Genomic DNA, 14,162 nt, shown 5'->3' with positions numbered 1-14,162 from the left:
CGAAACCAGTCCGACTAGAATAACTGGGAAGGCAACTGTGGTTTCTTTTCAGGAAAAAAGAGATCTCGAAAAAGAACTGAAACTGTTTTCATTTGGACAAAAATATTCCTAGACATTTTTCCACATTTTGCCAAAAAGAAAGCGCATTTGCTTTTCATTTTTCAATGGAAACCCAGAGAAATGTAATTGAAAATGATGTTTTCCCTGGGAAAGAAGAAAAAGGCAATTACTGTTAAAAATCCATTTTGGTAAAAACAAAGCAGCTTGGTGAAAGAAAACCCTCCCCAAAGCAGGCCTGGCCTGTGCTGACACAGTTCCCCCTGAGCTCTGGTCCTGCCGTGTGCCGCACGCCGGGCCGGCCGATGGCCGCTGGTCACTCTGAGTCCCTCGTGCCGGAGTGGCCGGGAGCTGGGAATGGCCAGGAGCCAGGACTGGCCTGACAGCAGGAATGGGACACAGCAGGACACCCCCACCACGTCCCACCACGTCCCCACAGCCCGCCTGCATTTTGGAGCGGGGTGTGAAGCAAACATGAGACGACCTCAAACACTCAGTCCCATGGTGCTTTTTGGAATAGTGATAATTAAATTCAGACTTTTTTCCTTTCAAAATGCCCTGGAAAAATCCAATCACTTTGCAAATCAAAATAAGCATTTCCAATTAATCCTCTAACTTGAACCACATGGCTTTTAGGGAACGCGGTTGCACTCTGCTGAGACGCTATTTTTAAACCGGTGACGACTCCGGCGATGTTCCGAGCGTGCTGCAGACAGGCACGGCACGGCCCGGGCTGGAGCTGTGGAGGGAGTTCGGGGGGTTTTGGTCCCCTGGCTGTCCCCCAGGCGTGCAGGCAGTGCCCAGCACAAGGGAGGTGACAATTCTCGCTGCAGGGACGTGGCTTGAGGCCCCTGAGCTCTGCTTTCCTCCCCCAGCGGTGCTGGCCACTGTGGCAGAGGGACCAGGCAGCCACAACCTCCTGCTCCCTCCAGCCCAGGGGTCCCAGCAGCAGCACTGCCACGTTCCTCCCCTGGCTGCGGGCTGAGCTGCACAAACCCATCACAGGCTGTGCCTGGGGGTGTGAGGACAGTGCCCATGTCACAGATGGCGCATGAGGACACCAAGGTGTCCCCCCAAACTCCTTGCTGGATTACTGCAGAGACTCTGCCAGCGGGGAAAAGCCTCACTTGCAAGGCCACTATACCCAACACCACTCCCAGTTGTGCCAGTGGGAGGAACTGGTGGCATACTGGGTCACCTTCCCCTCCGACACCTCTTTCTCCCCTGGAGACAGCAGCTTTGAGCCCGTGGTGGACAAAGGCACCCAGGTGAGGGAGGGGCCAGCTCCTGCCTGCCGGTCCCTGTCCCTGCCCCATCCAGCAGGGGCATTTCCAGGCCCCTCCATGGCGGTGCCAAGGCAGTGCTGAGCGGTGCCAGCTGCCACCCGCGGGCCTGGGGGTTATTTTTAGCCCTGGCTGGGGATTTGGGTGCTAAGCAGCCGGCACCTCACAAGCTGATTTGAGCACTAAGCTGAAAAGCTGGGGATGTGGCCAAGGTGGGCAGGGATCCGGCCCCGGCCGCCACCTGCCCCCGGTGCTGGGGAAAGGGGAGCCGAGCCCCTGGGGAGGGGGTGATGGGCGAGCCTGAGGAGCTGTGGGCTGGTACCCCCATCCTGTGCCTGTGCCTGTCCCCCCCGGTGCCCAGGGGTGCCAGGGGCAGGGACATGGGGGGAATGGGGCTCTGGGATCTCCTCCAGGCCTCGGGGGCTGGCGCTGGGAAATGCCGCCGTGGGCTGGGCGAGGCGGGAGCAGGCCCCAGCCAAAGTCAACTCAGGCACCGACATTCCCAGGCTCCATGTGCTGACGGACGCCCCAGTGCCCGGGGCCAGGGCAAACGGGGTGCTATCCACCCCCCCAAATCCTCCTCTTCCTCACACGTGTGCTCCTGCACGTGTTTTTCCTCTGGGACTGTTTTGGGAGCAGCCAGGAGCCTGCAGCATCCCCTTTCCTCAGAGGCTGAGGCTGTGGCGGGGCCAGGGATGGGTTTGGCACTGCTTTGGGCACGGAGCCAGCACCTGGAGCTGGAGCCGTGGAGATGCTTGGGGCTCGCTTCATCCCACTGTGGAGACACTGTGGAGCACCCACATCATCTATTCAGGGAAAAATTAGGGTGCTGAGCTGCTCTGGGAGCTGTGGCAAAGGAGGGATGGCAGGGTGAGACACTGGAGTGCTGAGAGTGTCCTTGGCCCCAGTCCAAAACTTCTCGCTTTGTCCCCTAACCACCTCCTTGTCACCTTCATGACCTCCTGCTCGTTCCTGGTCCCCCATCCTGGGATCCCCAGCAGCCAGGAGCCATTCCCCTGGGGACACCAGCACGGTGACATGCTGTGGGTGGCTCATCACGGCAGCTGAATGGCAGGAGGGTTGACCTCAGCCTGTCCCCCTGTCGCCCCTCACCAGCTCCAGGGTGGTGCCCGCTGCTCGCAGAGCCCGCAGCCTCCCCGCCATGCCAGCTGGCTGCCAGCCCTGCCTGGCACCGGGGCCTGCCCGCTCCTGCCCGCACACGCCAGCGGCAGAGCCGGGCCCAGCCCCGGTGCTGAGCCGGGGAGCGCGGCCCGAGCCTGCGGGCACCGCGTCTGGCCCGGCACCGGGACGGGCTCGCTGCCCTCACCCAGCCCGTGGCACCGGCACCTGCCGTGCCCAGCACGGGCAGCGCGGATCCAGCCGGCTCCGCTTCCCCTCCCGAGGGAGCCGCAGCATCTCCGGCTGCGCCAGGGCTGGTGGGTGTTTGGCAGACGGGCGTGGAGGCGGCTCTTGGCACTGAACCTGTGCCAAGCAGGCGGCTCCGAAGCGCTGCCGGTGCCAGCGGGGCATGGCTGGACCCCAGCGGTGGTTGGAGCTGATGGGGGTGAGAGAGGGAGCAGCCCCAGCCTTGGGGAGAAGGGCCCTTCCCTGGTGCTGCCAGGCAGGTCGGGGGCTCTGCCGTCCGGCCCTGCCGTGTGGGCTTCCCAAGCTGCTCGCCGCTCATTTTGGAGCTTGTTAAGAGCTGGGCTTTGTCAATAAGGCACCATATAAAGCACATTGTTGTCTCTTAGCAACCTTAACTAGTTTAAGAAGAATTTTGTTTGGTTTTTTTTTTTTTTGAATCTAGAAGAAATCACCAGGAAACGGCTGCGCCAGCCGGGTTCATCCGGGAGCACCCGCTCTTCCCGCACGAGTCAGCGGCACAGCACAATGGCTTGGCCACGGCTCCAGCCCCAGCAGGGCCTGCTCCCAGTTACAGAATGGGAATGCAGGGAGCGCTGGGAGGCTGCTGGGGGAAGGACACAGATCCAGGGGTGGCGGTGCTGGTGACAGGGAGATCGCCAGGCTCTGCCAGACCCCATCTGGGCAGCCTACAGGAAGAGGGGGAGGGTGTGGAGCGACCCCATAACCGGTTTGAAGACAAGAGGGAGCCTAAGCCATAGCTCATTATTCCCTGTGCCCCCAGCCCTGGCCCTACAGCAGCTGATGGGATGGCATCGCCAAGGGCACCAGGCAAGGTGGCAGAACCACAGGTCCTCCACTCCTGCCAGACTGGGACCAGAACGGGTGGAGATAAGGCTCCCACCACATCCCTGCCCACGCTGGACTGGGATAAGTGGGCCCCAGCCTCTCACTCTGCGTGGTGCTGGAGCTGGTTAATGGCAAACGGCGCCTGGGAGCATTAACCCAGGAGGGGGGGCGGAAAGGGGGGGCACAAACAGGCGCTGAGGGTGAATCTGCAACCGCAGGAAGTCAGTTATTAATTCGAGGGAGACGTTTTGCCCCTTGATTTACTGTCACCAGGCCTTTATGTAACGGCAGGGCAAGGATGGGCGATGCTGTGGGGAGAGGGTGGATGAGGCGGGCTGCAGTCCAGCACCCCCCCAGTGCTCCCCTCTGCTGCTTCCTGAGCCCCCCCATGTGAAAGGAGAAAGGGATCAGGGTGGGAGCCCACTGTGCCAGGGAACATGGGGTACCCCGAGAGAGTCCCGTGCCTTCCCCATGGGACGTCCTCCTCGCCACCCCCCCGGTGCTCAGGCTGGGCCCCGACAGGCTGTTGACATGGCTGGGGCCTCGTGTCCTCGTGTCACCCCCTGGGTCGGGGGACAGGAGCTGGCAGAGCAGCCACTGCCTGCGTGGTGCTAGTGTGCAAACACGGGGGTGTTTGTGCACGGATGCACTCGCACATGTGGATGGTGGTGCACATGTGGCCATATGGGCACGTGCACACGGCTGTGAGTGTGCAGATGCGTGTGCACACGTGGGTGGGCTAGCAGGCGTGTTCAGGTGTGTGTGCACACACACAGCTGGCCTCTTGTGCACGCATGGAGGGGACAGGGGACACGCAGGGTGGCAGCCCTGTGGCAGAGGGCACACGCGTGTCAGAACCCCAGGCTCTGTGGCGGGGGGACACGTGGGGTTCCAGGGGACACAGCAGCCCTCAGTGCCGGCTGGCGGGTGGCTCGGGCGGGAGAGGGCTGGGGGATGCAACACTCCCCTGCCTTCAATTGGCTGAGCGATAAATAAATAAAAGGGAATTAAATAAATAGAGGCGAGTCGGTTTATATAATCGCTGGTACAGTTTGTCCTGAACCTCTGCACGGATTAGAGAGCTGGCACCGGCCGTGGGTCATTAGCAGCTGGGCTGAGCCCCCCCAGCGCCACTGCCCCGGCCCCCAGCCTTGCCCCCTATTTACCCATGCGGGTACTTTTTAACGAGAAACCTTGGGGAGGGCAGTGCATGGCTGTGCATGTGTGAGCTCTGCAAATGTGCACAGCAGGGCACATGGCTGTGTGCGGGCACCTGCCTGTGGCAGGTGTGCCAGAGCAGGTCGGGGTGTGTGCAAAGAGCTGTGTGTGTGTGTGTGTCCACTCTGTGTGCGTGTGTGAGGGGGTGTGTGCATGCACGTGTGTTTTCAAGTTAGTGTGCATGCAGGCCAGCACACACATGTGCCTCTGCACGTGGTGTGCATGTGCAGACGTGTGTGTGTGTGTGTGTGTGTGGGCACCTCACACCTCTGTGTACAAGCACGTGTGGCTTTTCCCCCTCTGCTCAGGAAAGCACCTTTCTCCCACAATTCCAGTTTTTTCTTGGGTGCTGGGGTGTTCCTGCAAAACCATTTGGTTTCTTCCCTGGAGGTGTGTTTGCTGGGGTGTGTGGGGAGCCCCCTCAGAAAGTGTGGCACCCCGGGCAGGGGCATCAGAGTGCCCCAGGACACACTGGGTGCCAGCTGGCCAGGGTGCCCATCTCCTCCCCAAACACCCCCACACCCTCACCCACAAACCTCGGCTCCCCTCCTCAGCTGCCCCAAATTCTCCGAGTGGGCTGTGGCAGAGCGCCCCACGGTGGGGATGGCCGGGGAACCCCCGATGTCCCCGCGCTCATCCCGAACTGTCCCCGCGGGCACCGTGCTGCCTCCCGGTGCCGGTGCCCGGGGCTGAGTGTGCCCGTGATGTGTTTGTGCCCGTGCCCGTGTCTGTGCCGGTGCCGGTGCCAGTGTTCGTTCTACACATGTTCGTCCGTGCCCGTTCCCATGCCGGTGCCCGTTCCCGTGCCCGTTCCTGTGCCGGTGCCCGTTCCCGTACCGTTGCCCGTGCCGCTGCCGTGCCAGCGCCGGTGCAGATGCCGGTGCCCGTTCCCGTTGCCGTTCTCATTCCCGTGCCCGTTGCCGTTCCCATTCCCGTTCCCGTTGCCGTTCCCGTTGCCGTTCCCGTTGCCGTTCCCGTTGCCGTGCCCGTTGCCGTTCCCATTCCCATTCCCGTTGCCGTTGCCGTGCCCGTGCCCATTCCCGTTCCCGTTCCCATTCCCGTTGCCGTTCCCATTCCCATTCCCATTCCCGTTGCCGTTCCCGTTGCCGTGCCCGTGCCCGTTGCCGTTCCCATTCCCGTTGCCGTTCCCGTTGCCGTGCCCGTGCCCGTTGCCGTGCGCGCTCTTCTGCTGCCATCTAGTGCCCCCGCAGCCCATCCAGAGTCCCCGCAGGGTGCGGACCGCCCGTCCCTTCCCCGCCTGGGCAGTGCCTCGACCCTGGAGAAGCCACCTGCACCCTGGGGACACCTCGGTGCCCTCTCTGGGGGGTGCCGGTGGGCTGAGCCCCTTGGCTTTGGAGCCTGAGGTGGTGGTGGTCCCTTGGCTCTGGGGGTGGGAGCAGCATCCCCTGGAGCCTGGGAGAAAGGCAGCAGAACCGCGGTGCCCAGGAAGAGCTCATGGGTTGCTGCAGTGGCACTTGGATGTGCCACCACACCCTTCCCTGCAGCCACCCCCATCTCACCGGGCACAGGCTGTGCTGAGGGGTGCAGGATCCTGGTTTTACCCACCAGAGACCATCGTGGTGCTCTTTGTCCCTGAAAGGAGGGGACGGGGTGGCACCAACCCCTCGCTGGCAGCACCGGCCACCTCGCTGCCACTGCAGATGTGAGTGCCCAACCTGCAGATGCCACCACAGCTGTCCCTGACAGAGGCATTCAATGCAGGATGGATGTCCCTTTGCTCAGGGACATCTCGGCAGGAGATGCCACAGAGGTATTTTTAACCACGTAATTCATAGCTACCTCCAGCCTGATTAATATTTTTCTCCCTCGGTCAATCCATCACACGCTCTGCCCCAGTGAAGGATGTGCACCAGGAGCTGGGTGTGCTGGGAGGGGCTGAGGCAAAACCTGGACACTGGGTCCATTTCAGAAAGCTTCACTTGATTCTGTTTGCAACGGAGTAGAACAAATAAAACCCTGATAAAACCCCAGTCTCAGGTGCCCCCCAGCAGGCCAGAGTGGGTGCAATGATGGACACTTGTGAGGCAAAATTGGATCTGGGACTGTGTGCTGACCTGGACCAGCTCCTGGGGTGCTCCAGCCTTTCCCAGGATGCTTTCCCAGCCATAGATGGCAAAATGGGAGCTGTGAGAGGCTGCAGCATCACACATCTGTTGTCTCTGGTGAAAGCATTTCTACTTAGGCCTGATTCAGCAAAACTGTGTTTTCCCAATTTCTGCTGCACCCAAGATGAGCACACACAGTCCTGCAGGCTGCTGGCACCTCCCAGGGGTGCAGGCACAGAAGGTGGATCAGGCAGCTGATGTGCTCATCCCCTCGCTGGGAAATGTGAGCTTAGGGAGCTCAAAGGACTGTTCTGATTTGGGATTTCAGCTCCCCTTTGTGCTTGCATCCACCCCCTTCTGCACCCTCACAAACTGTGAGTGCCACGGCACCAGCTGCCTGGGTGGGACCCAGCATTTGTGGGTGCACACGCAGCAGTGGGGTCACCCTGACACCCCACAGAGTCCCTGGGCTCCTGCCAGTCCCTCTTCCGTCCGGCCGAGCGTCACCCACCGCCCCCGTGTCCTGGTGTGACCCAGCGTCCCTGCGCCAGCGCGGGGCTGCGGGGGCCGCCTCAAAGGAGCAATTTTCCTTCTCTGAAGCCCCGGCTCTGTTTGGCGTCAGGCAGGGCACTGGGATGCTGGGGCAGCGTGGGTGCTCCCGAGGGAAGGGGCACCGCGCTCCCGCTGGGCACGGGCGCTGCCAGTGCCCCCCACCTCCAGCCCTTTGATTCTGGCCCGGCCTCTTGCCCTGGAAACTGCAGCTGCCCACGGCAGGGTCGTGCAGGGCAGGATCTGATCTCCTGTCCCTGTGCTCTGTGCCTGAGCCACAGCAGAGATGGTGTGATGCCAGGCACTATACCTGCATGAGGAGGGGGCACCCCAGTGTCCCCAGGGCTTGGCTCTGACTGGGTTTTTGGGGTTCCTGTAAGCCTGAGTGGCAGTGGCTCATGTTTCCCAGCAGGAATCTGCTCAGCCTGTCTGCTTCCCAGTTATCCTCTCCTGGGAGATCTGTGGGGTCCCTTGCAAAGGGTGATGGGTTCTTGGGAGCTTGGGGACTACATTCCCTGGCTGAAGATTTTGCTGTGAAGCTGCAGAGATGTTCTGCTTCCCAAAACCCGTTCAAGCTTGTGCCCAAAGCAGTCTAAAATCCAGTTTAAGGCAATTCACAGCTGCTGCAGGGGAGCAGGTGCTGGGGGATGGACAGACTGACAGACACCCAGGCCCCCTTGCTGGTGCTGCCCCAAGGACAGGAGCTGAAGGGATTGGACAGGGCTGGCAGAGCTGGGATGGGGCTCACACCAGCAGAGAGCCTCACTGCCAAGAAGGGAGATGCTGTTTCATGCCAGCAGCAAAGATTTCTCCAAAACCATGTGAGTAAAGCACCTGGAGAGAGCTGGGGCAAGGACACTCAGGTTGGGAGCCAGGGCAAGGCTGGGATCAGTGGGAAACAATAGAAATCCAAACCCCTGAACAGCGAGATGACCACTGAGCGTGTGTGGGTCAGGGATTCCACCACAATCCTCCCTCCTGCCTTGGTCCCAGCCAGGGCCGTGGCACAACCTTCCTGTCCTTGGCCCCAAGTCCCTCTTTTGCCCACGATCAACTTCCCCCCTCCAAAATCAAACAGCCAAGTGGTGCCCCTGCACCCCTGACCCTCACTCACCATCCACCAGGTCTTGGCCCTCACGTCGTAGCAGAGCTGCCACCTCACTGAGCTGCCAGCCGCCTCCATCCCACCAGCTAGGGGCAGCTGGCATGATGCCCTGCTCCTGGTGCCATCACAGACACTTTTCCCCCTCCAAAAGCACCCAGGGCAGCTCCCAGCCCTGGGAAAAAGCAGCTGGGCGTTCCTGGGCTGCCCCCGGGGAGGCGGGCCGGCTGCTCTGGGTGGGCTGGTGGGTGGGCACTGCCGGGCAGAGGCTGTGCCAGCGGCTGGGCACGCCAGAGGGACAGCACCCACGTCAGCGGGACAGAGGGACTTTGGTGGGTGGAACAGCAAAGGGATGTCCTGCGGCTTGGAGGGTTTGGGAGTTGCTTTAGCTTTGTCTGCCCAGGGAAGGGGTAGGTACCACCTACAGCCCACCAGCCTCTGCTCCAGGGACCCCGACGTGTCCCCATGTGGGTGATGGGCTCCCATGCCACCTGGTCCAGAGCTGTCCTGTGTCCCCAGCACACATGTGCTCAGATGGGGGCACCCTCCTTCTCCTTCTCCTTCTCCTTCTCCTTCTCCTTCTCCTTCTCCTTCTCCTTCTCCTTCTCCTTCTCCTTCTCCTTCTCCTTCTCCTTCTCCTTCTCCTTCTCCTTCTCCTTCTCCTTCTCCTTCTCCTTCTCCTTCTCCTTCTCCTTCTCCTTCTCCTTCTCCTTCTCCTTCTCCTTCTCCTTCTCCTTCTCCTCCTTCCCTTTCTCCTTCTCCCTCTCTCTAGCTCTGTAGGAACTCAGGGATGAAAAGGGGATGTGTGGGAGTCTCACCCGAGGATCTGGGGGAGCTGGACACCAGCAGAGCTGTGGGGGCTGATCTCTGCTCCCAGTCTGGGGGCAGAATCTGGTCACTGGGGGTTCCTGGCCCTGCCACCCTGGTCTGAGGAGGTCAGAGGTGCCTCAGGGATGACATCCTTCTGGCCCCACTGTTCCCACGTGCACTGTGGGGTTCCCCAAAGGATCGCAGTGGGGGTCACATCTGTCCCCTTTCCTCTGAGACTGCTCCCTGCTCCCCACCCAGGGATGAGCCATCCTGGATTTTGGGCTTTGCCACAGGGAATCTGACCCCAGTGAGTGCTCAGTGCTCTCAGTTGTCCGTGTCACCATGTCCATTTAGCATTCCTTCTCCCAGTCATTGGGATTTTATTTGGAACAGCTGGGTCTGGCTTTGTTCTTCTCAGGGACAACCAGATCCTTCCCAGTGCTGCCTACTGGGACAAACTGGTCCCTGCTGGGTGCCCAGCCTTCCCCCTGTGCCCCCTGTTCCCCCTGTGCCCCCTGCCCTCCTGCCTGTTGCTTGCAGACTTTCCAACCCCAGAGTTTTGCTGCAGGGATTGATAAAGTTTTTGACGAAGTTTGGGGTTTTTAGGTTTTTTTTTGCTTTTGAGGCCCAGGAGACAGAGGAGAAGCTGAGTTTATGCTGAGCTGGAGATTTGATGAGATTTGGGGTATTCAGACAAGAAGCTTTGGGGATGGAGCCATGCTGCTGCCTGGGGCCCAGGGGGCTTGGGCACCACCACAGGCACAGTGCCAGGGGATTTTGGGGTGGATGGGATGGCTCTGTGGGAAGGGAAGCAGCACAAGGGGCAGGTGCAGGAATTCAGCTTGTGGAAATAATTCATTTCAAGGCATGGAGATTACTTCCTGGTTTACTTTTTTTTTCCCTAACACTATTTTTTTAAACCTTAATTTTGATCAAAAGCTAGGCCTTTTCTTGGGAAAAGAACTCTGGAGCTTCTCAAGAACACTTTCCTTTGCAATGAGACTTTTTTTCATCCAAACAAAGGTTTGGGGCAGAAAATAAACCTGAAGTTGAGCCATAGTTGCAGCTCAGAGCTGGTACCAAGGTAGGAGGTGGCAGTGGCTGCTGGGGAGGGGTGGGTCAGGCAGATTGAGCTGGATGATGAAAATCTTCCCCTTTGGAATCTTCCAGAATTGCTGCTTGGCTTGGAAAAGGTGACTTTAAAGGGGTGTGTGATAATGTGAATGTGTGTGTGTGTGCACAAGCAGGCAAGGTGTGTGTGACATGAGTGTGGTGACACGGGTGTGTGTGTGACAGGAGTGTGGTGACACGAGTGTGTATGTGACAGGAGTATGTGCATGTGACTGAAGTGTGTTTGTGACAGGAGTGTGTGTGACAGGAGTGTGTGTGACACGAGCCTGTGTGATACGAGTGTGACATAAGTGTGTATGTGACAGGAGTGTGTGTGTGACATGAGTATGTGTGTGTGACAGGAGTGTGTGTGTGACACAAATGTGTGTGTGACACGAGCCTGTGTGATACAAGTGTGTATGTGACAGGAGTGTGTGTGTGTGACAGGAGTGTGTGTGACAAGAGTGTGTGACAGGAGTATGTGTGTGTGACACAAGTGTGTGTGACATGAGTGTATGTGTGACAAGTGTGTGTGACACAAGTGTGTGTGATGAGTGTATGTGGGGTGTGACACGAGCGTCTGTGTGTGACACGAGTGTGTGCAACAGGAGTGTGTGTGTGACAGGAGTGTGTGTGTGACGGGAATGTGTGCGACATGAGTGTGTGTGACAGGAATGTGTGTGTGTGTGACAGGAATGTGTGACAGGAGTGTGTGTGTGACAGGAGTGTGTGTGTGACAGGAATGTGTGACAGGAATGTGTGTGTGACAGGAATGTTGTGTGTGTGACAGGAGTGTGTGACAGGACTGTGTGTGTGACACGAGTGTGTCTGTGCCACACGCTGACCTGAGTGGAGCAGACACGTCCCGCTAGAGGCAGCTCTGCTGCCCCAGGGCTGGCAGGGAGGAGATGCCACGAGACAGCACCAAAAACACACCGAGAGGCCGTGGTGGGGTGGGAAGAGCCTGTGGCACATGGCTGGCTGTGGGGAAGGGCTCTGGGGGTGTCTGGGGGGGGACCCCGAAGCTCCTGCCAGGATGGTGGTTGTGGGGACAGTGCTGTGGAAATGCCATGCCAGAGCTGGGGGTGGCACACGCTCCTGGTCTGTTCCCAGGGGCATCACCCGGACTTGGTGGGGGTCTGGAAGTGCTTTGGCAGGCAGTGGGGGGCAGAAGGGGGTGAGAGCCCCCCAGAGTGAGGAGTGGGAGGGGTGCTGACACCCACCCTGGCATGGCCCACTCTGCCACTCCTGGGAAGCAGAAGGGCAGCAGAATGGGTGTGCTGGGGAAGGGGCTGGTGCTGAGCCAGCTGCTCCGGCCTGAGGACCTGGGCACTTGCCTTGGCATCTCAGCACGGCCCAGGGTGATGCTCCCTCCTCTGGCTCGTCACTGGTGCAAAGCCCAGCTCTCCGTGCCTCAGTTTCCCTGGCAGGAAGGCTGTGCCACTGCTGCTCACCCTACCGGTTCCTGGGCTGTCCCTGCAGTATCCCCAGGGCCTCATCCCTGGAGAAGGGAGGGACAAAGCAGTGGGGCTGTTCACAGCTGGGCCTCCCTGCTGCCCAAACTGGGTCCCCGTGCCTGGCTGTCACCTCATGGGGCTCTGTGTGCACGTTTGGGGGTAATGGGGTGTGTGAGGGGACACGTGGGTGTCCAGCTGCCACATCTCCTGCCACCAGTGGCTCCAGTGCTGCGCTGTCAGGGCTGACCCACCCCAGGCCTGGGGCTGCCATGGGAGGGTCAGGCCTCGTTTGGGACCACTCATTAGCGATGTTGGACCAGTGTGAGGGTCAGGTCAGGGCGCTCACTCCCACAGGTACCTTTGTGTGCACATCTTCCCCTGCTGCTCTGTGCCTCAGTTTCCCTTGGCATCTCTTTTCCCCCTGGTGTTCCTGATGCCGCTTTCTGCTGGTCTCTGCAGGATGCAACGATCCTGTGGGAGGAACGCGGTGACACCTTTGCCCGTGCCCCAGAGCCACCAGGACCAGCAGGATGGCAGCAGGAGCCCATCACCGGGCTCCACGGCACGATGGGGACAGGATGAAGCCCTGTGTGAGCTCGTGTCCCCAGCGATGGAGGGGGAGGTCTCTGCTTTACCCTCATGTGGGACCCCTGAGCTGGGATCACTGCCCCATCTGAGCGTTTTCTGGGATGTCACATTTAGTGGCCCAAAGGAAAGAGGGGACAACAATGGGGGGTGATGACTGTGTGCCCCCACCTGCTCAGATCCATCTCTGAACATGTCCAGCACGGCCCAGAGGGGGCATTCCTGGGGGTGGGGGGTAAATTCTGCACCCCAAAACCAGCCCCATTCCGGCTGTGCAGGATCCCGCCGGTTCCGCGGGGAGGTGCGGCTGTGCTGTGCCGTGCTGTGCTGTGCTGTGCTGTGCTGTGCCATGCTGTGCTGTGCCGTGCTGGGCTGTGCCATGCTGTGCTGTGCTGTGCCGGTGTGCCGGTGTGCCAGTGCGCCGTGCCGCTGTACCGTACCATACCGTACTGTGCCGTGCCGTACCGTACCGTGCGGTACCATACCGTGTTGTACCGTACCGTGCCGTTCTGTACCGTGTCGTACCATACCATACTGTACCATGCCGTGCCATACCATATCATACCGTACCATACTGTACAATACCGTGCCATACTGTACCGTACCCTGTCGTACTGTACCGTGCCATTCTGTGTCGTACCGTACCGTGCCGTACCGTACCGTACCGTGCCATACCATACCGTACCATACCATACCATACTGTACCATACCGTACCATACCGTTCCGTACCGTGCCATACCGTACTGTACCATACTGTACCATACTGTGCCGTACCGTACCGTACCGTGTTGTACCGTACCGTGCCGAACCGCTCTGTGCCGTGCCGTACCATACCGTGCTGTACCATACCGTACCATACCATACCGTGCCATACCGTACCATACCATACTGTGCTGTACCGTACCGTACCATACCGTACCGCACCGTACCATACCGTACCGTACCATACCGTACCGTACCATACCGTACCATACCGCACCATACCGTTCCGTACCATACCGAACCGTTCCGTACCATACCGAACCGTACCGTACCATACCGAACCGTACCGTACCATACCGTACCGTACCATACCGTACCATACCGTACCGTGCCATACCGTGCCGAACCATTCCGTTCCGTACCGTACCATACCGTACCGTGCCGAACCGTACCATACCGTACCGTACCGTGCCATACCGTACCGTACCGTACCGTACCGTACCATACCATACCATACCATACCATACCATACCATACCATACCATACCGTTCCGTACCATACCGCACCGTGCCGTGCCGTACCGTTCTGTACCGTGCCATACCATACCGTACCATATCATACCATACCGTACTGTACTGTACCGTACTGTACCGTGCCATACCATGCCATACCGTACCGTACCGTATCATACCGTACCGTACCGTATCATACTGTACCATACCGTACCGCACCGTACCATACCGTACCGTACCATACTGTACCGTACCGTTTCATACCGTACCGCACCATACCGTACCGTACCATACCGTACCGTACCATACCATACCGTACCGTACCGTACCGTACCGTACCATACCATGCCGTACCGTATCATACCGTTCCGTTCCGTACCGTACCATACCGAACCGTTCCGTGCCGAACCGTTCCGTTCCGAACCGTTCCGTGCCCCCCGGGACCCCAGACCCTCCTCGGGCCGCGCCGGGCGGTGCCGGGGGCGGTGCCGGGGCGGG

At 59.7% G+C, this 14,162-nt stretch overlaps 1 protein-coding gene across 1 annotated transcript; it reads right to left on the bottom strand.

The window, feature by feature from the left end:
* Nucleotides 1–9,916: 9,916 nt before the first annotated feature.
* Nucleotides 9,917–13,906, bottom strand: LOC140680783 (uncharacterized). The gene has a single exon (XM_072919455.1). It carries the CDS (start codon nt 13,684–13,686, stop codon nt 12,562–12,564), a length of 1,125 nt encoding a protein of 374 aa, XP_072775556.1. The 5' UTR covers nt 13,687–13,906; the 3' UTR covers nt 9,917–12,561.
* Between the last annotated feature and the right edge of the window lie 256 nt (nt 13,907–14,162).

Source organism: Taeniopygia guttata, chromosome 28 (assembly GCF_048771995.1).
Source record: "Taeniopygia guttata chromosome 28, bTaeGut7.mat, whole genome shotgun sequence".
NCBI classification, from domain to species: Eukaryota; Metazoa; Chordata; class Aves; order Passeriformes; family Estrildidae; genus Taeniopygia; species Taeniopygia guttata.
Note: the sequence above shows the minus strand (reverse complement) of the source record. Positions and strands in the feature narration are given on the sequence as shown.

Excerpts from the sequence above, each read along its gene's own strand:
- LOC140680783 (XM_072919455.1), bottom strand. The coding sequence starts at position 13,686 with ATGGTATGGTATGGTATGGTATGGTATGGTATGGTACGGTACGGTACG.